The sequence below is a fragment of the Antechinus flavipes genome, chromosome 5 (genome assembly GCF_016432865.1).
Source record: "Antechinus flavipes isolate AdamAnt ecotype Samford, QLD, Australia chromosome 5, AdamAnt_v2, whole genome shotgun sequence".
NCBI classification, from domain to species: domain Eukaryota; kingdom Metazoa; phylum Chordata; class Mammalia; order Dasyuromorphia; family Dasyuridae; genus Antechinus; species Antechinus flavipes.
This window is the reverse complement of record NC_067402.1, coordinates 110,614,067-110,639,869: the sequence shown is the minus strand read 5'-3', so window position 1 is coordinate 110,639,869 and position 25,803 is coordinate 110,614,067. Positions and strand designations below refer to the sequence as shown.

Genomic DNA, 25,803 nt, shown 5'->3' with positions numbered 1-25,803 from the left:
TTTGTTGAAGAAATCCACTTTGATCAGAATATATCTTCATACAGTATTGTTGTTGAAGTATATAATGATCTGGTTCTGCTCATTTCACTTAGCATCAGTTCATGAAAGTCTCTGCAAGCCTCTCTGTATTCATTCTGCTGGTCATTTCTTAGAGAACAATAATATTCCATAACATTCATATACCACAATTTACCTAGCCATTCTCCAACTGATGGGCATCCATTCATTTTCTGGTTTCTAGCCACTACAAACAGGGCTGCCACAAATATTTTGGCACATACAGGTCCCTTTCCCTTCCTAATGATCTCTTTGGGAGCCCAGTAGTAACAATGCTGGATCAAAGGGTATGTACAGTTTGATAACTTTTTGGGCATAATTCCAAATTGCTCTCCAGAATGGTTAGATTCGTTCACAACTCCACCAACAATGCATCAGTGTTCCAGGTTTCCCGCATCCCCTCCAACATTCATCATTATTTTTTCCTGTCATCTTAGTCAATCTGACAGGTGTAGTGGTATCTCAGAGTTGTCTTAATTTGCATTTCTCTGATTAATAATGATTTGGAGCATTTTCATATGGCTATAAATAGTTTTAATTTCTTCATCTGAGAATTGTCTGTTCATATCCTTTGAGCATTTATCCATTGGAGAATGGCTTGATTTCTTACAGAGTCAATTCTCAATATATTTTACAAATGAGGCCTTTATCAGAACCTTTAACTGTGAAGATGTTTTCCCAGTTTGTTGCTTCCCTTCTAATGTTGTTTGCATTAGTTTTGTTTGAACAAAGGCTTTTTAATTTGATGTAATCAAAATTTTCTATTTTGTGATCAGTAATGGTCTTTAGTTCATCTTTTCTCACAAATTTCTTCCTCCTCCACAAGTCTGAGAGATAAACTATCCTATGTTCCTCTAATTTATTTATAATCTCATTCTTTATGCCTAAATCATGGACCCATTTTGATCTTATCTTGGTATACGGTGTTAAGTGTGGGTCCATGCCTAATTTCTGCCATACTACTTTCCAGTTATCCCAGTTTTTGTCAAATAATGAATTCTTATCCCAAAATTTGGGATCTTTGGGTTTGTCAAACATTAGATTGCTATAATTGCCTATTTTGTCTTGTGAACCTAACCTATTCCACTGATCAACTAATCTACTTCTTAGCCAATACCAAAAGGTTTTGGTAACTGCTCCTTTATAATATAGTTTTAGATCAGGTAGAGCTAGGCCACCTTTGATTTTTTTTCATTAATTCCCTTGAGATTCTCGACCTTTTATTCTTCCATATGAATTTTGGTTTTTTTTTAGATCATTAAATTTTTTGTTGTTGTTGTTGCTTGGATATTTTATTGAATTTTTTATCTCATGTAGGTGGACTTTCTCCTCCACAAAAACATATGAATCCCTCCATTCTTCATTCATTTTTTTTTTAATTTTATGATAACTTTATATTGACAGAATCCATGCCAGGGTAATTTTTTTTACAACATTATCCCTTGCACTCGCTTCTGTTCCAATTTTTCCCCTCCCTCCCACCACCCCCTCCGCCAGGTGGCAAGCAGTCCTATATATGTTAGATATGTTGCAGTATATCCTAGATAAAATATATGTTTGCAGAAACCGAACAGTTCTCTTGATGTACAGGGAGAATTGGATTCAGAAGGTAAAAATAACTCGGGAAGAAAATCAAAAATGTAAATAGTTCATATTCATTTCCCAGTGTTCTTTCTTTGGGTGTAGCTGCTTCTGTCCACCATTTATCCATTGAAACTCAGGTCTCTTTGTCAAATACATCTACTTCCATCAGAATACACCCTCATACAATATCGTTGTTGAAGTGTATAATGATCTCCTGGTTCTGCTCATTTCACTTAGCATCAGTTCATGTAAGTCTCTCCAAGCCTCTCTGTATTCATCCTGCTGGTCATTTCTTACAGAACAATAATATTCCATAACATTCATATATCACAATTTACCCAGCCATTCTCCAATTGATGGGCATCCATTCAATTTCCAGTTTCTAGCCACTACAAACAGGGCTGCCACAAACATTCTGGCACATACAGGTCCCTTTCCTTTCTTTAGTATCTCTTTGGGGTATAAGCCCAGTAGTAGCACTGCTGGATCAAAGGGTATGCACAGTTTGATTAACTTTTGGGGCATAATTCCAAATTGCTCTCCAGAATGGTTGGATTCGTTCACAACTCCACCAACTCATTAAAATATTTTCTTGGAAGTCTGATTGGTATAGCACTAAATAGATTAGTTCAGGGAATATTGTCATCTTTATTATATTCGCTTGGCCTATCCAAGAGCACTTAATATTTTTCCAATTATTTAAGTCTGATTTTATTTGTGTGGAAACTTTTTTGTAATTTTGCTCATATAATTCCTGACTTTCCTTTGGTAGATAGATTCCCAAATATTTTATGGTATCAACAGTTATTCTGAATGGAATTTCTCTTTGTATCTCTTGCTGATGGACTTTGTTGGTGATGTATAAAAATGCTGAGGATTTATGGGGAGTTATTTTGTATCCTGCAAATTTGCTAAGGTTATTATTTCTAATAGCTTTTTAGTAGAATTTCTGGGGTTCTCTAAGTATACCATCATATCATCTGCAAAGAGTGATAGTTTGATTTCCTCATTGCCTACTCTAATTCCTTTAATCTCTTTCTCAACTCTTATTGCCAAGGCTAGTGTTTCTAATACAATATTGCATAATAATGGTGATAGTGGGCAACCTTGCTTCACTCCAGATCTTACTGGGAAAGGCTCCAGTTTTTCCCATTGCATATGATGCTTACTGATGGTTTTAAATATCGCTCCTGACTATTTTAAGGAAAAGTCCATTTATTCCTATACTCTCAAGTGTTTTTATTAGGAATGGATGTTGGATTTTATCGAATACTTTTTCTGCATCTACTGAGATGATCATACGGTTTTTGGTAATTTGGTTATTGATATAGTTGATGATGTTAATACTTTTCCTAATATTGAACCAGTCCTGCATTCCTGGTATACATCCTACTTGGTCATAGTGTATTAACTTGGGGATGATTTTCTGTAATCTTTTTGCTAATACGTTATTTAAGATTTTAGCATCAATATTCATTAGGGAGATTGGTCTATAATTTTCTTTCTCTGCTTTCAGCCTACCTGGTTTAGATATCAGTACCATGTCTGTGTCATAAAAGGAATTTGGTAGGACTCCTTCAATCCTTACTTTTTCAAATAGTTTATATAGCATTGGAGTTAACTGTTCTTTAAATGTTTGGTAAAATTCACATGTAAATCCATCTGGTCCTAGGGATTTTTTCTTAGGAGTTGGCTAATAGTTTCTTCTATTTCTTTTTCTAAAATGGGACTGTTTAGTCTATTTACCTCTTCCTCTGTTAATCTGAGCAAGCTATATTTTTGAAGGTATTCTTCCATTTCATTTAAGTTGTTGAATTCATTGGCATGAAGTTGGGCAAAGTAACTCCTAATTATTGCTCTAATTTCCTCTTTGTTAGTGGCGAATTCTCCCTTTTCATTTTTAAGACTAATAATTTGATTTTCCTCTTTCCTTTTTTTAATCAGATTTACTAAGGGTTTGTCTATTTTGTTGGTTTTTTCATAGAACCAACTCTTAGTTTTATTAATTAATTCAATAGTTTTTTTTTTTTTTTACTTTCAATTTTATTGACCTCTCCTTTTATTTTTAGAATTTCAAGTTTAGTGTTTGACTGGGGGTTTTTAATTTATTCCTTTTCTAGTATTTTTAGTTGCCAGCCCAATTCATTGACTTTCTCTTTCTCTATTTTATGTAACTAGGCCTGTAGAGATATGAAATTTTCCCTTATTACCGCTTTGGCTGCATCCCAACATTTTGGTATGATGTCTCATTATTGTCATTTTCTTAGGTGAAGTTATTATGCCTATGATTTACTGTTTTACCCAATCATTCTTTAGCATGAGATTATTTAGTTTCCAATTATTTTTTGGTCTACTTTCCCCTGGCTTTTTGTTGAATGTAATTTTCATTTTTGCATCGTGGTCTAAAAAGGATGCATTTACTATTTCTGCCTTCCTACATTTGAGTTTGAGGTTTTTATGTCCTAATATATGGTCAATTTTTGTATAGGTTCCGTGAACTGCTGAAAAGAAAGTGTACTCCTTTCTGTCTCCATTTTGTTTTCTCCAGAGATCTATCATATCTAACTTTTCTAGTATTCTACTTACCTCTTTGACTTCTTTCTTATTTATTTTGTGGTTTGATTTATCTAATTCTGAGAGTGCAAGGTTGAGATCTCCCACTATTATAGTTTTGCTGTCTATTTCTTCTTGCAGCTCTCTTAATTTCTCTTTTAAGAATTTAGATGCTACACCACTTGGTGCATATATGTTTAATATTGATATTGCTTCATTATCTATGCTACCCTTTAGCAAGATATAGTACCCTTCCTTATCTCTTTTAATTAGATCAATTTTTGCTTTTGCTTGATCTGAGATCAGGATGGCTACTTCTGCTTTTTTGACTTCACCTGAAGCATAGTATGTTTTGCTCCAACTTTTTACTTTTACTCTGTATGTATCACCCTGCCTTCAAGTATGTTTCCTATAAACAACATATTGTAGGATTCTGGCTTTTAATCCATTCTGCTTCCTCTTTATGGGGGAGTTTACCCCGTTCGCATTTATGGTTAAGATTACCAATTCTGTATTACTTGCCATCTTGTTAACTCCTGTTTATGCTTTTCTCCCTTTTTTCCCCCTTATCCCTATCCAAAGTATTAAATTTGTGAGCACCACTTGCTTCTCACAGCCCTCCCTTTTTAGTATGTCTCCCCCTGCCTTAGAGTTCCTCCCCCTATCTTACTCCTTTCCCTCACAGTTTCTGTGTTCCCTTCCACTTAGCTTATTCCTTCCCTTTTCACTTTTCCCTTCTCACTTTTCAATGAGGTGGGAGAAGTTTCACCATGAATTGAATATGTCTAAAATTTTTCTCTTAAAGCCAATTCTGTTCGGCAGTAAGATACCCACTATATTCATTCCCCTCCATTCTTTCTCTCAGATATAATAGGTTTCCTTTACCTCTTCCTGAGATGTAATACCCCCACTTTACCCTTTTTCTGATACAATGTCCTTTCTACCTCTAGTTTCTAGAATAAGGTATACATGTATTCTTTATACATCTTTATAGCAGAAATATAGTTCCCAATATTTCTTTTTACCTTTTTAGGTTTCTCTTGAGTTCTATATTTGTAGATCAAACTTTTTGTTAAGTTCTGGCTTTTTCATCAGAAATAGATGAAATTCGCTTACTTCGTTGAATGTCCATCTTCTTCCCTGGAAAAAGATGCTCATTCTGGTGGGTAAATTATTTTTGGTTGCATACCGAATTCCTTAGCCTTTCAGAATATCATATTCCAGGCCCTGCGATCTTTTAATGTGGATGCTGCTAGATCCTGGGTAATCCTTATTGTGGCTCCTCTATATTTGAATTGGGTTTTTCTAGCCACTTGCAGTATTTTTTCCCTCTGAGGTTCTGGCATTTGGTCACTATATTTTTTGGTGTTTTGATTTTAGGATCTCTTTCAGTAGGTGATTGATGAATTCTTTCAATGTCTATTTTACCTCTGTTTCTATAACTTCTGGGCAGTTCTCCTTGATAATTTCCTGGAAAATAGTGTCCAGGCTCTTTTTTTCATCATATTTTTCTGGGAGTCCAATAATTCTCAGATTGTCTCTCCTGGATCTATTTTCCAGGTTTGTTGTTTTCCCAAGAAGGTATTTCATATTTTTTTCCATTGTTTGATTTTTTTGGTTTTGCTTGACAGATTCTTCTTGTCTCCTCAAGTCATTCAATTCCATTTGTTCGATTCTGATTTTTTTTCACTCACTTTTTTAATATCTTTTTCTAATTGTCCAAATGAGTTCTTTTGCTCTATGGAATTTTTTTCCATTTCGCCAATTTTATTTTTTAGAGAGCTATTTTCTGTTTCCAGTTCACTAATCCTATTTTTCAAGGATTTGATTTCTTTATTCACTCTGTCTTTAAATGAGTGGGATGACTTCTCTAGACTCTCTTGCCAAGCCTCCCTCTTCTTTTCCCATTTTTCTTCTAGCTCCTTTGTGAGAGCCATTTTTTAATTTCTTCTACGAGATTCATCTGTGCTGAGGAACAGATGATCTCCTCCTTTGGAGAGGACTGGAGACAGTCTGTTTTTAGTCTCCTCAGGATTTAGAGTCTGCTCTATATCCATATAGAAGCTGTCAATGGTTAAGGTCCTTTTCAATTTTCTGTTCATTTTGTCAGAGAAGAATCAAAGACAAACTAGCAAAGAAAAAAAGAAAAAATCCTCAAATGGAATATGCTTTTATGTGGGGAAGGGCTGGGTGGTGTTACCGAGCTTCCTCTACAGACTGCGGGGGGTGGGGGGAGGGGGGGAGGAGCAGCGAGGCACTAGCAGGACTGTGCTGCGCCTGCACTCTGAGGACTGTGGGGGAGGGGTGGCCAAGTCCTGAGAGACTCCAGCTGTTCGGGGTTGTATTCTTCACCCCCGGTGTTTTTAGCTTTTCTGCTGGGCTACTGACTTGCTGCCAGGCAAAGCATCCAATCCTGTAGCAAAGCACTCCCTGCAGAGATGGCTGAGATCACACCCCAACCCCCTCCAATCTGCTCGGCTGTGAGTTGCCTGCAGTGCTCTCGCTGCCATTACCTGCCCTCAGCCTGTTCCTGATCTAAAACCATCCCCAACCTCGAGCAAAAACAGACCTTTCCTGGCGAATTTCAAGGATGTCTTCTCTTGGTAACTGTGGGGGTTTTCTCAGTCAAGCATTAATTCAGAGGCTTGTCATGAAATGGATTCTGAGAGAAAACGTGGAGCTTACACAGCTGTGTGCCTTCTCTCTGCGATCTTGGCCAGAAGTCCCTATTATTCCCTTTTTAAGTTTGGCAAACTGAGGTAAACAGAAATTAAGTGGCCTGCTCTGGGTCACAATGCTAATAAGTGTTTGAGTCTGCATATGGACTCTGGTCTTCTGACACTAGGCACAGTATTCTCTCCACTACTGCATCACACAGCTTCCTTCAAAGGATACAACAGATGTAGAACAAACACTATATATGATGTCAGACTTGGTTGCTATCTTGATTAGTTATATTTAGCTGGTGTTTTTTTTTTCCTCCTATTTTTTGTTATAATGGACGATTAATTTATTTTTATCCTTAAATTTTTTGTTAAAGTTTTGACATTTGTTGAGTAAATCAATTACACTGAGAGAGAAGCAAACTAACAACGCCAGGAAAATGTCTTGTTGCACATTAATTAGGACTTTGGTCAATATTGGGTATTAGGACTATTAGGCCAGTTATATAATAGTTCAAAACAACTCTATAGATAGCATAAGTATCATTATTATAATTTCAAATTTGAGGAGATAAACTCAAAAAAGGGTAAATGACTTACCCACAATCTTATAGCTAACAGCTAAAGATTAAAAATAAAGAGTTCTGATTCAAATGTAGTGATCTTTTTCACTCTGTCATGTTTTCTTTGCCAGAAGGATTACAGGATTTTATTTTTAAAAATAATTTAGAAGGAACCTCAAATCATAGAGTTCCATCTCTTCATTTTGCAGATGAGAAAACTAAAGCTCAGTTGAGATTAATTCAGAATATATAAAGCAGGAAGACTCCTGACACCAGAAATATTAAATAGATAGGCTATGCCATTAGAATACATTGCATATATCATAAAACAAACCTTTTCAGATTTTCAGACTCTTTCAGAGCCAATTCTTCAGCTACTCGTCTTCTCATTTCTTCTTCATTAGCTATAAATAAGAAAAAAATAATGCATAAGTATTTAAATAAAGATACTACTAGGAAACAATGGCTCAAATTCTGCCTAACGTCTGTCTGTCCTAAGAATCAGGAAATCATATTACTACAGAAATAATATAATCAATACTTCCCTAATAATTTTAGGAGAGTTTTATCACCAGTCTACAAATAAATGGATTCTATAAGCCAATTTTAAAATGCCCAATAATCTACTGCCCAGAAGAACTGGGGTCATTACATCAAGTTACTGTGAATATTATATGTAACTCTTAAAACTATCTTGGAAGTTCAGAGACAGGGAATTATAAACAATCTGTAAAATCAAACATACTCAATGTCACTTTTTTATCACATCTTTAAATCTTGTCCCTCCTTCCACATGAGTCCTGGCAGGTAGCTCTGCTCAGCTCACACAATTAACTTCTTCCTACTTGAGATCTGCATCACTTCTCATTTGTAATATAGATAATTACTATGAAAAGTAATTCTTTTCATATGAAAGTCTTCCTACCTAACATTTTTTCCCTCTCCAATCTCTATTCCAAACATTTCCAAAAGTCAGAGTCTTAAGACATTTCTAACCATATTATTCTCCTGATCAAAAGCAGAGATCTAATGGCTCACTACTACCTTTAGAATCAAATAGAAATTAACATTTAAAACTCTTCACAAGCAAGCATTAGCCTACCTTTCAAGGCTTGGTGTACATAATTCCCCTCTAGGCATTCTATGTTCTAGCCAAATTGATCCTAATTGATACTAATTAATCCATTCCTAATATTTCATCTTTTCCCTCTATGATCTGGCATAGATCATCTCCCCCTACCAGGGCTGCTTACTAGATTTCTTAAAGGCCAAACACAAGTAAATCTTATCTAACCAAGCTGCAAATACTGCCTTTTAAAAAACCACCACCATCAACAACAAACATCTACTTCATATTAACTTTTTATATATTTCACATCTACATATATATATACATACACACACACACACACACACACACACACACACACACACACACACATACAGTTTTCTGATTGGGCATGATGAGAATGAGCTTGAGTTTTGGGTTTTTATTGCTAGTCAAAATAGTACCTGACACTTAGGAGGTGCTTAATAAAATTATCAACTTTGACCAATTCTGATGAACTTGGCTCTTTTTCAATAGGGAAGTATTTCAGGCCAGTTCCAATAGTCTTGTGATGAAGAGCCATCTACACCCATAGAGAGGACTGTGGGGACTGAGTATGGATCACAACTTAGTATTTTCACTTTTTTATTGCTGTTTGCTTGCATTTTCTTTTCTTTCTCATTCTTTTTCTTTTTGACCTGATTTTTCGTGTGCAGTATGGTAATTATGGAAATATGTATACAAGAAATGCACATTTATACTGTATTACTTGCCATCTAAGGGAAAGGGGGAGGAAGGGAAGAGATTGGAAGAAGAAAAAAATCTGGAACACAAGGTTTTGCAAGGGTGAATGTTGAAAACTATACATGTGTTTTGAAAATAAAAAGCTTTTAAAAAATAAGAAAATACATGAGGGACCTTTTCCCTCCTTTATGATTTCCTTGGATTCAGACCCAGTAATGCCACTGCTGGGTCAAAGGGAATGTACAATTTGATGCCCTTTTGGGAATAATTCCAGATTGTTCTCCAGAATGGTTGGATCATTTTACAACTCCACCAACAATGCCTTAGTGACCCAGTTTTCCCACATTCCCTTGAACATTTATCATTATCTTTTCCTGTTATCTTAGCCAATCTGAGGTATGAGGTAGTACCTCAGAGTTGTTTTAATTTGCATTTTGCTAATCAATAGTGACTTAGAGCATTTTTTCAAATGACTGTAAATGGCTTTAATTTTGTCATCTGAAAATTGTCTGTTCATATCCTTTGACTATTTAGCAAATGGGGAATGACATATACTTATAAATTTGACAGAGTTCTTTATATATTTTAGAAATAAGACATTTATCAGAAATAGTGACTGTAAAATTTTTTTCCCATCTTTGTATTTCCCTTTTAATCTTGTTTTTGTTGGTTTTGTTTGTGCTAAAAACATAAAAAAAAAATTTTAATTTAATGCAATAAAAGTTATCCATTTTGCCTTTCATAATATTCTCTAGTAATCCTTGGTCATAAATTTCTTCCTTTTCCAAATATCTGACAAGTAAATTATCCCTTATTCTCCTAATTTGTTTATAATATCATCCTTTATGCTAAAATCATGCATCCATTTTGACCTTATTGTGGTATGGGGTGTGAGATGTAGGTCTGACAATTTTCTGACATATTATTTTCCAGTTATCCCAGCAATTTTTTTCCCATTTTTTCCTTTTTTTCTTTTGTAAGCTTAGTTTTAATACACATTACTTTATGAACCATGGTAGGAGAGAAAAATCAGAGCAAAAGGGGAAAAAAAAAAAAACAGAAAAAAGCAAACATAGAATGTTTTAAATTCATTTACATTCAGTCTCCTTAGATCTTTTTCTGGATGGAGATGGCATTTCCTGTCTAGTCTACTGGGATTGCTTTGGATCATTTAATCACTTAGAAGAACCTAGCTTTTCATATTCTTCCTGTTATGGTATATAATATATTCCTGGTCTGCTCATTTCACTCAGCATCAGTTTATGTAAATCTTTCCAAGCCTTTTTATAATCAGCTTGTTCTTTAATTTTTATAGAACAATAATATTCCATTAACTTCATGTACAGCAGTTTGTTCAGCCATTCCCCAACTGATAAGCATTCACTCCTTTTTCAATTATTTGTTACCCCAAAAAGAGCTGCTACAAACACAGTTTTTGCACATGTGCATTCTTTTCCCTTTTTTATGATCAACAGTTTGGAAAAGGAACAAATTGGCTAAAGAAAACAACTACTTAAACAGTAGAATATGTGAAATGGAAAAAGAGATATAAAATATATCTGAAGAAAAACCATACATTAAAAACTAGAACAGGGCAAATGGAAATTAATGATTTTATAAGACAGAAAAATCAGTCAAACAAGCTAAAAAGAATGAAAAAATGGAAGAAAATGTGAAATAACTCATTGGCAAAATAGCCAAGATGGAAAATGAATCCAGACGAGACACTTTAAAAATTATTGGCCTACGTAATGGTCATGATCAAAAAAAAAAAAAAAAAAGAGCCTGGATAGCATTCTACAAGAGGTCATTAAGGAAAACTGCCTCAATATTCTAGAAACGGAGGGAATGATACTCATTGAAAGAATCCCTCCTTATATCCCAAAGAAATACTAAAGAAGGGAAAGGGACCTGTATGTGCCAAAATGTTTGTAGCAGCCCTGTTTGTAGTGGCTAGAAACTGGAAAATGAATGGATGCCCATCAATTGGAGAATGGCTGGGTAAATTGTGGTATATGAATGTTATGGAATATTACTGTTCTGTAAGAAATGACCAGCAGGATGAATACAGAGAGGACTGGCGAGACTTACATGAACTGATGCTAAGTGAAATGAGCAGAACCAGGAGATCATTATACACTTCGACAACGATGTTGTATGAGGACATATTTTGATGGAAGTGGATTTCTTTGACAAAGAGACCTGAGTTTCAATTGATAAATGACGGACAAAAGCAGCTACACCCAAAGAAAGAACACTGGGAAACGAATGTAAACTATCTGCATTTTTGTTTTTCTTCCCGGGTTATTTATACCTTCTGAATCCAATTCTCCCTAAGCAACAAGAGAACTGTTCGGTTCTGCAAACATATATTGTATCTAGGATATACTGCAACATATCCAACATATAAAGGACTGCTTGCCATCTGGGCGAGGAGGTGGAAGGAGGGAGGGGAAAAATCGGAACAGAAGTGAATGCAAGGGATAATGTTGTAAAAAATTACCTTGGCATGGGTTCTGTTAATAAAAAGTTATTTTAAAAAATAATTAAAAAATTAAAAAATTAGCCAGAAGACCAAGGACAACTGGAGAGGAGGCCACCAGAAAAAGCAGAAGATATTAACATCTTGTGCGATCAGATTCTGATAAGGGAAAGAAAAGAAAGATTAAAAGGAATACACTGTCAGGGAAAAAAAAAAAGGAAGAAGGGAAAATAAGAGACGTACTATATCTCATAATTAGGAGGCCAAATAAGAGTAATGTAAACTTGGTGGAAGGATTAAAGGAAGTGAGCACAGATGAGCCTGATTCTTATTTCAACTAGACAAAAGAAAATTAAACACTTGCACATTCAACACACAGTATGATATAATACTGGGTCAAATTAACCATTTTTTTTTAATATAATAGATCCTTTGGTAGTCTGCTGAAGCCTACTGACCACTTCACAGAATGTTTTTAAATACATAAAATAAAATGCATAGGATTACAAAGAAAACTGGTTATGATGAAATAAAGTTTTCCCTCACCAAAGTTCATGGACCCCTCAAAACTATCTGTGAACCCCATCTATAGAGGAAGAAGACAAGGAAAGAAGCAGATTAAAAGGAAGCAGAGGAATGGAAATGGAATATTTCAAAGCAAAATAAATTCTTAATCTCAAAATGGGAATTAAAAGGAAAAGGGGGGAAAGGGGAAGAACAAGATACAAAAGTGATACCAATCAACTGAAAGATGGCTGAACAAATTGCAGTGTATAAATATAATGGAGTATTACTGAATCAAATAAATTATGAATAAAATTGTTTTGGGGTTTTTTTTAGAAAGAATCCAGAAAGGACTAATATAAAGTTAAGTGAGCAGAAGCTGTTCTAATAAACTTACTAAGGCATGCTGAATGCCTTTAAATTTTTTAGATAATAACCATTTGTTATGAAAATTTAAAACATTAGAAAGGTTATTAGCAAATTTGGGATTACTTGAAGCAATTTTCAATCTGATATAGCATTCTAATAGGCAAACTATATTATGTACATATTTTTCCTATACAAATTACTTTATCATATTAGTACTTTTTTTTAAGTATAAAATTTCAGTTTTCTCCAAAATTCTAGCTCCTCCACATCATTGTTGTTTTGTTTTGTTTTTAAATAAAAAGAGACCTGATTCTATGGTTTCAAAGTTTCTGTAAATAATCATCTACATAATGACAGTGCTCTAATCATAGTTGTAAGTTTCTAGTTTTCCAGTAAACTGTAAATTTCCATACCTGAAATAAAGAATATACTAATCCTTATCTTTCAGTCTTTAGTTACAACTAATGAAATACAAAGAATAATATCATCAGTAAAATGTAATTATAAAGCACTATAATATATGAAGCCTTACTTCTGATTAAATAATACTTAGTCTTATAGTCTATTTAAAGAGTTTTCAATTACTGATTTATAGTTCATCCAAGGCATGATCAATATGCCTTAGAAATTTAATAAATTCATTTTATTTGAATGAAAATTTATAAAAATAAGGAATATGAACTATGGAAGATTACTTATGGCTTTGTAGTTACACCTTAGATGGAAGCCACATAAAGGCCCCAAATTATTTCCATAGTTCTTAAAAAATGCTGTCACTGTTTATAGTACAATAAACACTTGATTATCAAAGCAATCAATTAGCTTATATGGAAATAGAAAATTCAATTCATTAAAATTTTATTAAGTATCTACTACGCAAAGGATACCCTATGAGGCTAGGAATTCAAAGACAAATCACAAGTTATTTTGCCCTAAGGACCATACATTTCTACTAGGAGGGATACATTTAAGCAGATAAATGTATCCAATATAAATTTAAGCAGGGCTTCTCATAAGAATTTAGTTTAAAAAAAAAACAAAGGCATGAAATTTCTGGTGAACGGCTAGGGATTACTACAAATTCACATTTTCTACTCTTAAAAATCCTGTAATACTTATGTAACAAAGACTTAATTATATTTATTCTCATATACTTATTAAGTAAATATAGTGATATATTTTCCTTTTTTCCTTAATGTATTTGTAATAAGAATTATTAGTGTCTGAATCTTGGTATTCTAATGCTTTCAACAACCTTAATTAATCACTCAGATTTTCACTTCCACAGAATAAATAGCTGTAACACCCAGGATTAAATAAACTAAATAGTACACTGGATAGAGCACCAGACCTAAAGTCAGGAAGATTCCTCTCTGTTACTTCACTTCCATCCCCTAGTCACTTTCTACCTGTGTGACTCTAGGTGTCACTTAACACTGTTTAAGTCAGTTCCTCATCAGTAAAATGATCTGGAGAAGCAAATCGGAAATCATGTTAGTATCTTTGCCCAAAAAACAAACAAAAATCCAAATGGGGTCATGAAGAGGAATCATACAATTGAAAAACAATAGAACAGAAAATCCCTTCAGAGAAAGTAGAAACAATAACCTAATCCCTATTCCCAAGCAAGTTAGGTTAATTTTTCCTTAAGAGATACTGAAGAACATCCTACAGTTTGAGTTGGCTCAGAAACTAAAAGTCTAGCTGCTGGCATCTTATTATTGTCACCCAAGTACAAAGCAGTCAGTAGATTGACACCTTGACTGGTGTATCATAAAGCACTATGCTCAAATAAATCAACTTGAGATAACTTCAATACTTCAATCTTTTAAAAATATTTTTCTTAAGCTAGAAAGCTAGAAATATCTTTTGTAAACTGATGAAGAGTTCTAGACTTGTTCCCATTTTAAACCTATTTAATCCAAAGTACTTTGTCTCAAGACAGGTTCAACTCAGAACACAGAGATACCAGCAATCAGTAATCAGCAAAAGCAGTGTTAACACTTCTTTTTCTTAGCTCTAGCTCACTTCTTGATATTAAACAAATATATTTTAAGGCAGCCTACTAAAGTAGACAAATAAAACAAGTGGAAAAAGATGATTCAGGGGTTCTTAAGGTTTTGGATTTTATATGTCATGACACCAATTTGGCAATTTGATGAATCCCATGGACCCCTTCTCAGAATAATGTTTTAAAAGTATAAAATAAAATGTGTAGGATTACAAGGTTAATCAATTGTATCAGAATGTTAAAAACACTCCATGGTCATTTTACTTTGTACTGTACTTAATTAGGACATAAAATTTATGCTACTGTTCACTCCCTTTAATGGAAAGTTCATGTCACTTTGTATTTTTGTTTCCCTTAAGCACTGCACATATAAGAACTTAATTCCTTGTTGAAATAAATCATAATTGGAAATATGTTTAGAAGAATTGCACATATTTAACCTATTCTGGATTGGTTGCTGTCTAGGGGAGAAGCAAAGGAGAAAAATTTGGAATACAAGGTCTTGCAGGGGTGGATGTTGAAAACTTTCTTTGCATTGTGTGTATTTTGAAAAATAAAAAGCTTTTATTTAAAAAGAAAGAAAGAAAGAAATCACAGCTGAGATTTATGCACCCTTTGCCCTGAAAAACAAAACTGATATCTTCTTGCAGTCCATTTTGGTTCAGTTGGTTTATAACTATAAAGTACTTTGTTCCAAATAAGAAAGAGACATAATTAAAAAATCATCTATCTGGAACATTTACAGAATGAATTAACTGATCTGAGCTTTCACCTCTTTAATCCCAGCAACCAGATGACACAATGAATGAATAGAGCACTGATTGGTCCTAGATTCAGAAAGAATGAAGTTGAAATATAAACTCAAGATATTTTTACCAACTATAGTCCTGGTAAAGTAACACCCTCTGAATGCCTCAGTTTCCTCAACTATAAAATGAGGATAATAACCCTGCCTACCTGACCAGGCTGTTATGAAGGTCAAAAGAAATAAAGTACTGAGCACAGTACCTGCCATATATTAGGTGCTATATAAATGCTTATTTCTTTGTCCAAACTTCAAAGAACAAAGACTATTGGCCAAATATTATAATATTTTGCCACATTCAGGCTATTGTGATTTATTTCTTTTTTTCTTGAGGTAATTGGGGTTAAGTGACTTGCTCAGGGTCAGACAGTTACCAAGTCTGAGACCAGATCTGAAGCCCAGCCCTCCGGACTTAAAGGGTCTACCCACTGTGCCACCTAGCTGCACCGAATGTGATTTATTTCCAAAAAAAGATTTTGCACCTCTGTGGTAGCAAACCTTTGCTAGGGAGCTTTAAAAAAGATACAATAGTTATTACTACAACAGGACCTCTAAAACAAGTATAAACTAGCTATATCACTAACTTTTATGTACAGCCTTCTGCACCCCCCCAAATTAGGAACGTCACAAAAAAAAGTTTTAAAATCCTACATACTGTTATGAAGTGATAAATCAGAGCAGAAAGGATTTGCACATTCCCTGTAAATATTGGGGGGAGGGGAAGAGGGAGAGAGAAGGGAATGTCAGTATTTCTAAAAAGTCATTAGACTGGAACACATTTCAACTTTTAAAACCTGGAGGAAAAAGATCAGCTACACATGGAAAGCTTTAAAATGTCAATAACAGGTAGCCGTGGCACAGTGAATAGAGCACAAACCCTAAAGTGGACCAGCAGGACATGAGTTCAAATTAAGCTTCAGGCACTTATTAGTTATGCAAATCACTCAACAATAAAATAAAGTAGTCAAATATGCTCCTGACATGAAAAGCCTATAAATCTTAAGAAAATAAACCCAGTATAGACATATAATAAAGCACAGCAGTACTAAGAGTGAATATAAACTCTTTATTATTTATCATTAAATCAATATCATAAAAAATTTAAAACTATAGCTCCTGCTGATAAAACTTATCTCTACCACTTGGAGATTTCTGTTTGAAAATGACTTGTCTGAAAATACTCTTTTCAGCTTTCAACAGCTGAACATTTTCTCAAATAAAACTTATTAAAACTAAAAGGTCAGAGTTTCAGGATGGACTATTGAAACAGAAACAGAGGAAAGGCCAACTTTAACTATTAGCACAATGATTTTCCACATATTCTTTAGGGAATGGCAAAGTGTGAGAAATAAAAGGAAGAGAAAAAAGAGAAAAGAAGAATGATTCATACCACAAATCAGATCTGCCATGGAAATTTGCAAAGTTGTTTCAAGTCTATTAAGTATTCTATAATGTTTTTAATAGATATATAAAAATTTTCTTTTAAAATATTTTAAAACAAAAGGACATTTTTCTTGATTTATCTCATATGTCTCTCCAGAAAATACAATATTTCTAAAGTAGACTCACAAACAATTGAACACAAATACTGAAATTTTTGAAAATTGTTTATCAGTGGCCTTAGTGACCACATAGTACATAAAAAAATGTAAAGTTTAGTTTCAGTAAGTATAGCTCTTAAGACTTTAACAATAATATATCATTTTAATACCTTCTAGGATTCAAGCACCTTACAATTACTAAGAAGACATTTTAAACTACTCTAGGTGTTATAAACAAAGTCTACTGATAAAAAATTCCTGAAAATGTACTCTTTGTCTTTTTGAATTGGCTCAAAACTCATCCATTTTGAAATTGAAATTTCAAAATCAGACTGGTAACTAAAATGTCAAGGCTCCCAACTTCATATTATGAAACTGGAGATGTGGGATTGGGCCTTAGTTTGGTTCTCATGGTCTCAAATTCCCAAATCATCTGTCCCTCTCTTTCAGAGGCATTTTAAAGGCCTCCAAAGCCTAGTTTTTCAGTGTGACGTTTAAATTATTTGATCTCTAAAAAGCCTTCCAGTTCTAAATTTTAGCCTTGGTCTCAACACTAAAACTTCAATATCAGCAGGGATAATAACCAATTGTGTCTTATGTCATGTGTCTGTGTAAAACTCCTAATGGGCAAACACCATCTTTTACCTTTCTTTGTATCCCAAGCACAGTGTCTGGCACATAGCAGGTGATTAATAAACATTTATTAAATGTCTCTTTACTTTCTTACAAAAAACTAGCACTTGTATGCAAATCTGTTATTTATGACCTGACATTTATTTAATCCTCAGAGAAGTCACACTCAAAGTTCTCAAATTCAACATCCAAGTCTACATCCAAACACACTGGTTAAATATCGTTTTCTGAATTATGAGAGTATTTCTGAAATATGAGCACTCTTTCAATTTTTCTGGTTTTGTTATTTTGATTCTATAGACTACATAAAGATAAATTACATTAAGAAAATACATTCTTACCATAAAATTCAATATAAATTTGCAAAGAGTAAGTTTTAAACAGCAGCTAGCCACATCATCTATAAAATGAAGGGGTTGGACTAGATGGCCCTGAAGGTTCCTGTCAGCCTTAAATCTTGATTCTTCCAAAGGTGGAGTAAAGTCCCTTGTCTTCCAGTCTTAATAAATTACTGTAAACACCCCATAAAAGAAAAAAGGGAAATTGAGACTTTTTCTGTGGTACAAAGAGAGGGCCAAAATATTTTATAAGGATTTTCCACCTAAGTGATATGGAAGAGATAACTTGCCTCTGCATAAAGGCATCTATAGTTTTTTCCAATTACTGAATGACTCCTTCCAGAACCTCCATTTAAGGAGGGAGTACAGACTAGTCATGTCTTCCCTTTTTCTTCTGGCTATACTCAGGATAAATATGCCACAAACCCCAATACCTATTTCAGTCTCCTTCTGCTGATATACATAGTCTTTCCCCATTTCAATAGAAGTAGTTTAAGGTGAATTTTCACCTTCCAAAATGCAATGTTTTCATATTTTATGTCTTTCTGATTGAATTTATATTGTAGTTTCAGTACTTAGCAAAATGCTTGGTTTAATAAATGCACAATGAATGACACAGCTCATTTATTAGGGAAAAAATAATAGTGGAAGTAAATAGCTCAATTAAGGATTATTTTTAAAGGGCAGCGGAAAAAAACTGGTTGAAATAAAATATAAAGGAAAATGTCTCTTGAGATTATGTGAACTGCAAAATGAATCTTTTCTTGTGCTTAAATTTCTATATGATCATTAAAAGTTGTAAAGGACAGAGAAATAACTAAAATATCTAGTATTCTTTAAGAAACACGATATTATTTGACATTTTATGTGATGAAAAAATGGAAGACCAAGTATTTCTTAAAGATTGTACATGGCATTGGGAATGCATAAATAGAAAAGCAAAGATAGCCCCTACTCTCAAAGATCTCACTTTGTCTCTATTTAGAGACAATACATACAGTAGATTTCAAACTCCATCTATTCTACATACTAATATTTGTCGACATATTTGTGTCGACATGCACACAAACAATAAACGAATTCAACTGACACTTAACATTAACTATCAAATAAGAAGAATGTATTTTGAGGCTATCTCTGAAAAATGCCATCTGTCTAGATACCTGGAAGGGTAGTTACTACTATATACTATTAATGAAGATGTCAGAATGAAAATCCTTAACTGCATGTTAAAAATCATAAATATTGAATCAGGAAGAACAGTGTTAAAATCAGTTTAGCAACCTAAATATTAACATCATCAAGTTAATGGTTTATTACATAGCTTTATTGCTCCTTCAGGATTTATAAGTCATTTTAAAATTCTAATTCTGAATGATATAATATGCAAATAACCTTCATTTTATTGTTTGATACTAAATACACACTCCAGAGCTACAGCTAGATATTCCATTCTATGTGAAAACAAAAATCAACAACCAGCTGCTAAAACTGTACACCAAGAAAGAAATTACTAACTTACTTTCTATGGATTACATTTTCAGAGTCAGTTTAAAGAATCGGTACTGAAATAGCGAAATAGCTAACATATTTTTCTTGTCTAATAGCACCTTTAAAAACATGAGTAATAGTTGAGAGACCTCAAAAAACCTCTAGGAAAATAATATCTATAATTTAAAATTTAAAATAGTAATAATTATTTCAGGCTATTGCTTTTTGATGCATTGCTTAATTTTTTTTTCCTTTTAGAAGTATTTAGTCCCACTGAGGATAAAGGCATAAATTAAATTTGTATAAACCTTAAGAACTCTAAATGAGATGCCACAATTTCCCAAAGCTGCCTCCATTTAATTTGCTACAGCTTAATATAAAGAATGTCAATAGGCATTTTAGTATAATGTTAGACTTGTTTAACTTATTCATCCTTCATGAATACAGAGAGGACTGGCGAGACTTACATGAACTGATGCTAAGTGAAATGAGCAGAACCAGGAGATCATTATACACTTCGACAACAATATTGTATGAGGACATATTTTGATGGAAGTGGATTTCTTTGACAAAGAGACCTAACTGAGTTTCAATTGATAAATGAGGGACAAAAGCAGCTACACCCAAAGAAAGAACACTGGGAAACGAATGTGAACTATCTGCATTTTTGCTTTTCTTCCCGGGTTATTTATACCTTCTGAATCCAATTCTCCCTGTGCAACAAGAAAACTGTTCGGTTCTGCAAACATATATTGTATCTAGGATATACTGCAACATATCCAACATATAAAGGACTGCTTGCCATCTAGGGGAGGGGGTGGAGGGAGGGAGGGGAAAAAAATTGGAACAGAAATGAGTGCAAGGGATAATGTTGTAAAAAAAAAAAAAAAATTACCCTGGCATGGATTCTGTCAATATAAAGTAATTATTAAATAAAAATTAAAAAAAAAAACTTATTCATCCTTCAAGACAGCCCAAATTCAGTGAAAGCAAAAAACTACTCCAGAAATGCTTACAGCTTTAGAAAATTTAGAAAAACAAAAGTTAAGAGAAATCTTTGCTACCAGACCTGATCCATTCCCTCCATCTGTTCTCTTCACTGTTCTCAGTTTTATTTGCCCAGCCATTAAAGATTACTTCTGGGTTTTATCAAGAATTTTTCTAAGTCTAGGCCCAGTGTTCTATCCACCTTACCCAACTTCTAGGCTTCATTTTATACCAGTTAAGACATTATATAGTATGTATAAAGGCCAAAAATCTGAGAATGAGAAAATCTATCAACCATTGTCCATTGTCCATCCAGTTGAGTGACAATCTTTTTTTCTCTGATTTCTTTGGAGAGTGAAACATAAAACACAAAAATGCTGCATTTTGAAACAGTGTATCTTGAATCTTGAATCTTTGCTTGATCACTGATCCCATCTTGCCAAAAACCTCAACTTTGGCTTATTTCCACAATTCACTTCTTTGGAGTCAATGTATTCATGTGCTGCAGTTCTGAACTGAAGAAAACAACCACACTGTGCTGACTTGGTCCACTGTAAATCTGTTAAATAATATCAACTGGGGATCTTCCTCCAAGCAAAGGAACTCATTTAAGCCTCCTCAAACAATCTGCTCTCCCATTTACCACAGGGACTATTCTGAACCCTTTTAACTTTCTTAAAATCGCCAATGTCATCCTCTCCTCTCTGCCCTCTCAGCTAAAGACATCCCCTGATACTTCAGAGGAAAAGAAGGACATTTGAGCAGTCTCTTTTCTCTCCTGTTTATTTTGCATCATTCAGCTATCTTTCCCTGATATCTCTTTTCATTTGTTTCTAACACAAAGAAGTGAATTTTCCTCATGAGAAGGGGAACCCTTCTATACAGGCCCTTGATACCACCTACCCATCACGTCTTCTCCAAAAAACTGCTCCCACAATTGTCTTCCCTTTCCCTCTCTTTTTCAACCTCATTCCCTGCTGACACAAATGTGTCTATGTCTACCCTATGCTTAAAAATTCTTTATTGGATCCAATCATCTGCTATCAGTCATAGTATATCCATCTTGTCTTTTCAGCTAAACTACTCTCTCAAAAGTTACTGAAAATCTTGGCCAATCTAAATGTCCTTCCTTAATTCTAATCCTTCTTGACCTTTGAGCAGTTTTTGACAGTGCAAATTACCTTCTCTTTTCCTTTTATACATCAACATAGCTTCAGTCATCATCTCAATGAAGATTACTTACGGATCTACCTATTTCTCATCCTTAATTCCTCATCTACACTCTAATCTCAAAAAAAAAAAAAAAAAAACCACCAACGGAATTTGGATTTATCACGAATTAAGTATCATGTAGACATCTCCAACTCAATACAGTCACACCAATTTATTACATCACACTACCTCAAACAACTGGTATTTAAAATTGAAGGTACCATCATCAATCCCCACAATTATTCAGGTTGGCAATTTCAATGACATTCTCAATTTTTCTCTTTCATTCACCCCATCATATCCTGTCTGCCATATGCCCTTCATCACCTCATGATTATATTACAACAGCATTCTCTTTTTATAATTATATGATATTCTATTTTTTTAATTAATAACCACTTATTTTCTCTTCTTCCCACTTCATCCACTATAAGGAGAGGGACAGCAGAGAGGGGAAAAGGGAAGAGTATGTGGAAAGAAAAAAATCCATATAACAAAGAAATATATTCAAGTCAAACAAATTCTTACATTAGCCATGTCCAAAAATACATCTCATTCTGTATTTTAAGACTATCATAGCTCTTTGAGAAAACTTATTTATCAGTAAATGAGAAAAACCAAAGTGAACACAAAAGAACTAAACATCTCAAAAGAGAACAAGTCTTCTAACTCACCCTTAGACTTTTCTGTGGCCTTGGTAAAATAAATGAACATCAAACTTTTTTTTTTTTAATGTAGAATAGGAATAAAAATTTAATAACATGAGTAATTCTTCTAAAAAGGGAAAAAAAAAAGTAGTTCCTTTCTAAATACTCTGAAGCACTGGTACATACTTTAATAAGTGAAACTAATCCTTCTTTTTACCTCTTGTTTTAATGACTTACTTAGCAGTATAAGAAAGAATAGCAAAAAATCCAAACTATTTAATACAAGAAACCAACCATTTCAGAACAATAGCCTCCTTTGGGACATTTTAAATAACCTAATTCAGGTTTCATTATTCCTCTCCTAGCTAATTCATATTTTATTTATGGTAATTCAAAGATATATACCAAGTATGTCAGTTGAAAACAGAAACATTAGTGTTTTTCATAAGGCTATAGAATATAACTTGTACTTTCTTTTCACATTTAATATACAATAAGATAATTAAACCACTCTTCTTTTTTGAAGTATGATTACAATTCTTATTTTCCCCCTTCATCTCAAGGAGTAAATCATTACTCATTGTTCAGAAAACACAATTTTCATAGTATCTATAAGTACTCCTAATCTTTAATAAACAATTTCTCTCATAAGCATTTCTGAAACCTTTGTAATTTAGTTTAGCATGATTTTGCCATTTTAAAACAGGAAACAGTTTCTGAACAAAATTTAAAATCTCCACTACACTGATGCCTTAATATAATATCCAGTTGACCCTAGAAATGTCAAGCCATGCTAACAGAATGTAAAATTCTGGCACATCTTACCAAGTTAGAAAGATTTTGAAGTACAGCACCACTGGTGAACATCAAATGTTCTTAGGGATTCATCACTAGGTTAGTCAAAGAGCAGCAACTATTTTAGTCACCGTAAACTTTAGATTAAGGTTGACCAAATGACATAATCCATGGCAAAGAGAGATTTCATACAGGAAACTGAATCTTTGACATAATGAAGTGAACGATGTCTCCAAAATCACAATGAAACATTTCATAACTTCCAGTTTTAATAAAGCATTATTGTCAATATTGCTTTACAAATGAAGTGAATCAACTGTAAAATACAGTTAACAAGAGCAAAAAACAATTTCATTTACTATTATTTGCCTGATGGCCAACATATACCTTTAATAAAAAATGAAAATGCCTTAGTGGAATTGTAAAATGATTTTATGATTAATATGGCATTTTCCTCATCACAACCCTGTCAGATCAGGTGTCAGAGCAGGTCAAGAGCACCAGATTTAAAGTCAAAATTAGACTTCAAATCACTACTGCTCCTTCCTTAACCATGTAACTTTGCATACATTATTTAAATTTGATGAGCCTCAATTTTTTTTATTGATACAGAAAATAGATAGAATTAAACTATCTATTGAAAAAGGCAGCTAGGGATACAGTGGATGGAATGCCAGAACTGGAGTCAAGAGACCTGAGTGCAAATATTATATCAAATACTTTGTAATGGGTGGATGGTTGGATCCATTTATAAAATGAGGGAGATGGTAGCATCTTCTGCCTAACTATCGCAAATGAGATAATATTTGTAAAGCACATAGCACACCACATAGAAAATACTATACAAATGCTACTACTACTATTATTAATATGCACCTTTATCTGCCCACCTAACAGTTACCATGAGTATCAAATAAGAACTTATGTTAAACCATAAAGCATCATGAAAATTTCAGATGGTGGTTATGATAAAAGGTAGTAGTTGTTACATTTCTCTAACAATTCTATCAATATTAGTCTCAGCCATGAACTTTTTCACTTAAAAGGTAAGTCTTTTTTCACAATCAGGTTCATAAATATCTCACTTTGGTTACTTTGCACATGCCTTCATTGTAAACAGTTTGCTATTTTTCAATCACTAGAAATCTTTTCATGCAAAACAGGCTGGGCCACAAAATCTGCTAAATTCTAGAAAGGGTGATGGGTACAATATTGCTCAGACAGCTGACATTAGAAATGTAAATAAATGCCACAGATGCGGGCAGAAAGCCTGCAGACTTGGGATTATGATTATGATATTCACAGGAATGCAGATGCCTCCCCAAAACAACTTCAACTATTTTCACTATTGAATAATTACCTGACATCTTCACTGGTTCATTCCTTATTCTCTCCATATTACTGCATCTGAGTCAGGAGAAGTTTCCTAAACACTGATTTATTTTATTTTAGATAAATAACATTTTTTCCCTTTACATAATCATCACAATCTGGTTCTTCTTAGCCAATTAAAGCTGCATGTTTCAAAAGTGGTACACTACTAGAGTGAATGTACTATACCTCCACATCCTTTTATAATTTTACATATATATTTTACACATATATATATGTAAAAAAGCAGGTTAAAGACTATTAAATGAAAAAAACAACAAAATTCATCTTGAAGAACAACAAAAAAATCAGGATCATAAAGAATCAATCAATGCACATTTACTGCTACTATGTTTCAATATACCAGGGTCACAAAGAAAAATCCCTGCTTTGAAGAAACTTATATTAACAAGGGAGAGACCACAAGCTAACAATTATATGCAGGATAAATTTGGAAAAAGGGGGGAAAGGTATTAGAACTCACATAGATAGCAAAAGTAGAATTTTATAGGAAAGTTGAAGGAAGCCAGTAAAGTTAGGAGGCAGAGAAAAGGAGGGACACAGTTGTAGGCAGAGGGAACAGCCAGTGAAAATGTCTCAAATAAGGAAATGGAAAGTCTTATTCCAAGACCAGCAAGGAGGGCAATATTACTAGATAGCAGAACATGTGTTTGTGCGTATTTTTGGACCAGGAGTTAGGATTGGAGTTGGGAGAGTATAAGGTATAAAAAGATGAAAGGAGAAAGGAGAAAAAGGCTATGTATGGTAGGCTTTGAACAATCCAGGGTCCCATATCAAAGAAAATAATGAAAAAACAGTGGGAAAGAAGGGATCCTGGTAGAACTAGAACTTAAACTATACTAAAAAGCAATAATCATCAAAATTATTTGGCACTAGCTAAAAAATAGTAGCTAAATACAACAGGAAAACAGATTAAGTACATCACATGAAAAAGCAAATGAATATCATGTCTGATAAATGCAAAGACTGCAATTCCTAGCATAAAAAATCATTATTAAACAAAAATTGACAAAAATGGAAAGCAGGTACCAAATTAGATTCAGATCAAGATCTCAAACCATATACTCATGCCACATATTATACATATAATCTCAAAATGAATGCATGATCTAGAAATAATTAGAGAAGAAAAAGGGAAAATACCTTTCACATCTATGAATGAAAGTGACCAAACATGAGAAAGGATCACAAAAGGTAAAATGGACAACTTGAACTACATAAAATTGAAAAAGTTTCATACAAGCAAAATAATAAAAGTAAGATAAGAAGTGAAAGTGAAAATCTTTGCAGGAAAAAATCTGCATAGTTTCTCTAGTAAGAGACTGACATCTAAGATATTTGAGGACTGATTGATACATATGTAAGAACAGCCATTTCCCAACAG

General features: G+C 33.6%; 1 protein-coding gene across 2 annotated transcripts in view; it reads right to left on the bottom strand.

Moving 5' to 3' along the window:
- Window positions 1-25,803, bottom strand: part of CHCHD3 (coiled-coil-helix-coiled-coil-helix domain containing 3) — a 336,173-nt gene that overhangs the window by 264,490 nt on the left and 45,880 nt on the right. For both annotated transcript variants that reach the window (XM_052000966.1, XM_052000967.1), the window contains exon 3: window positions 7,755-7,824. In XM_052000966.1, the coding sequence (XP_051856926.1) occupies window positions 7,755-7,824 (70 nt within the window). The remainder of the gene's footprint in view (window positions 1-7,754; window positions 7,825-25,803) is intronic.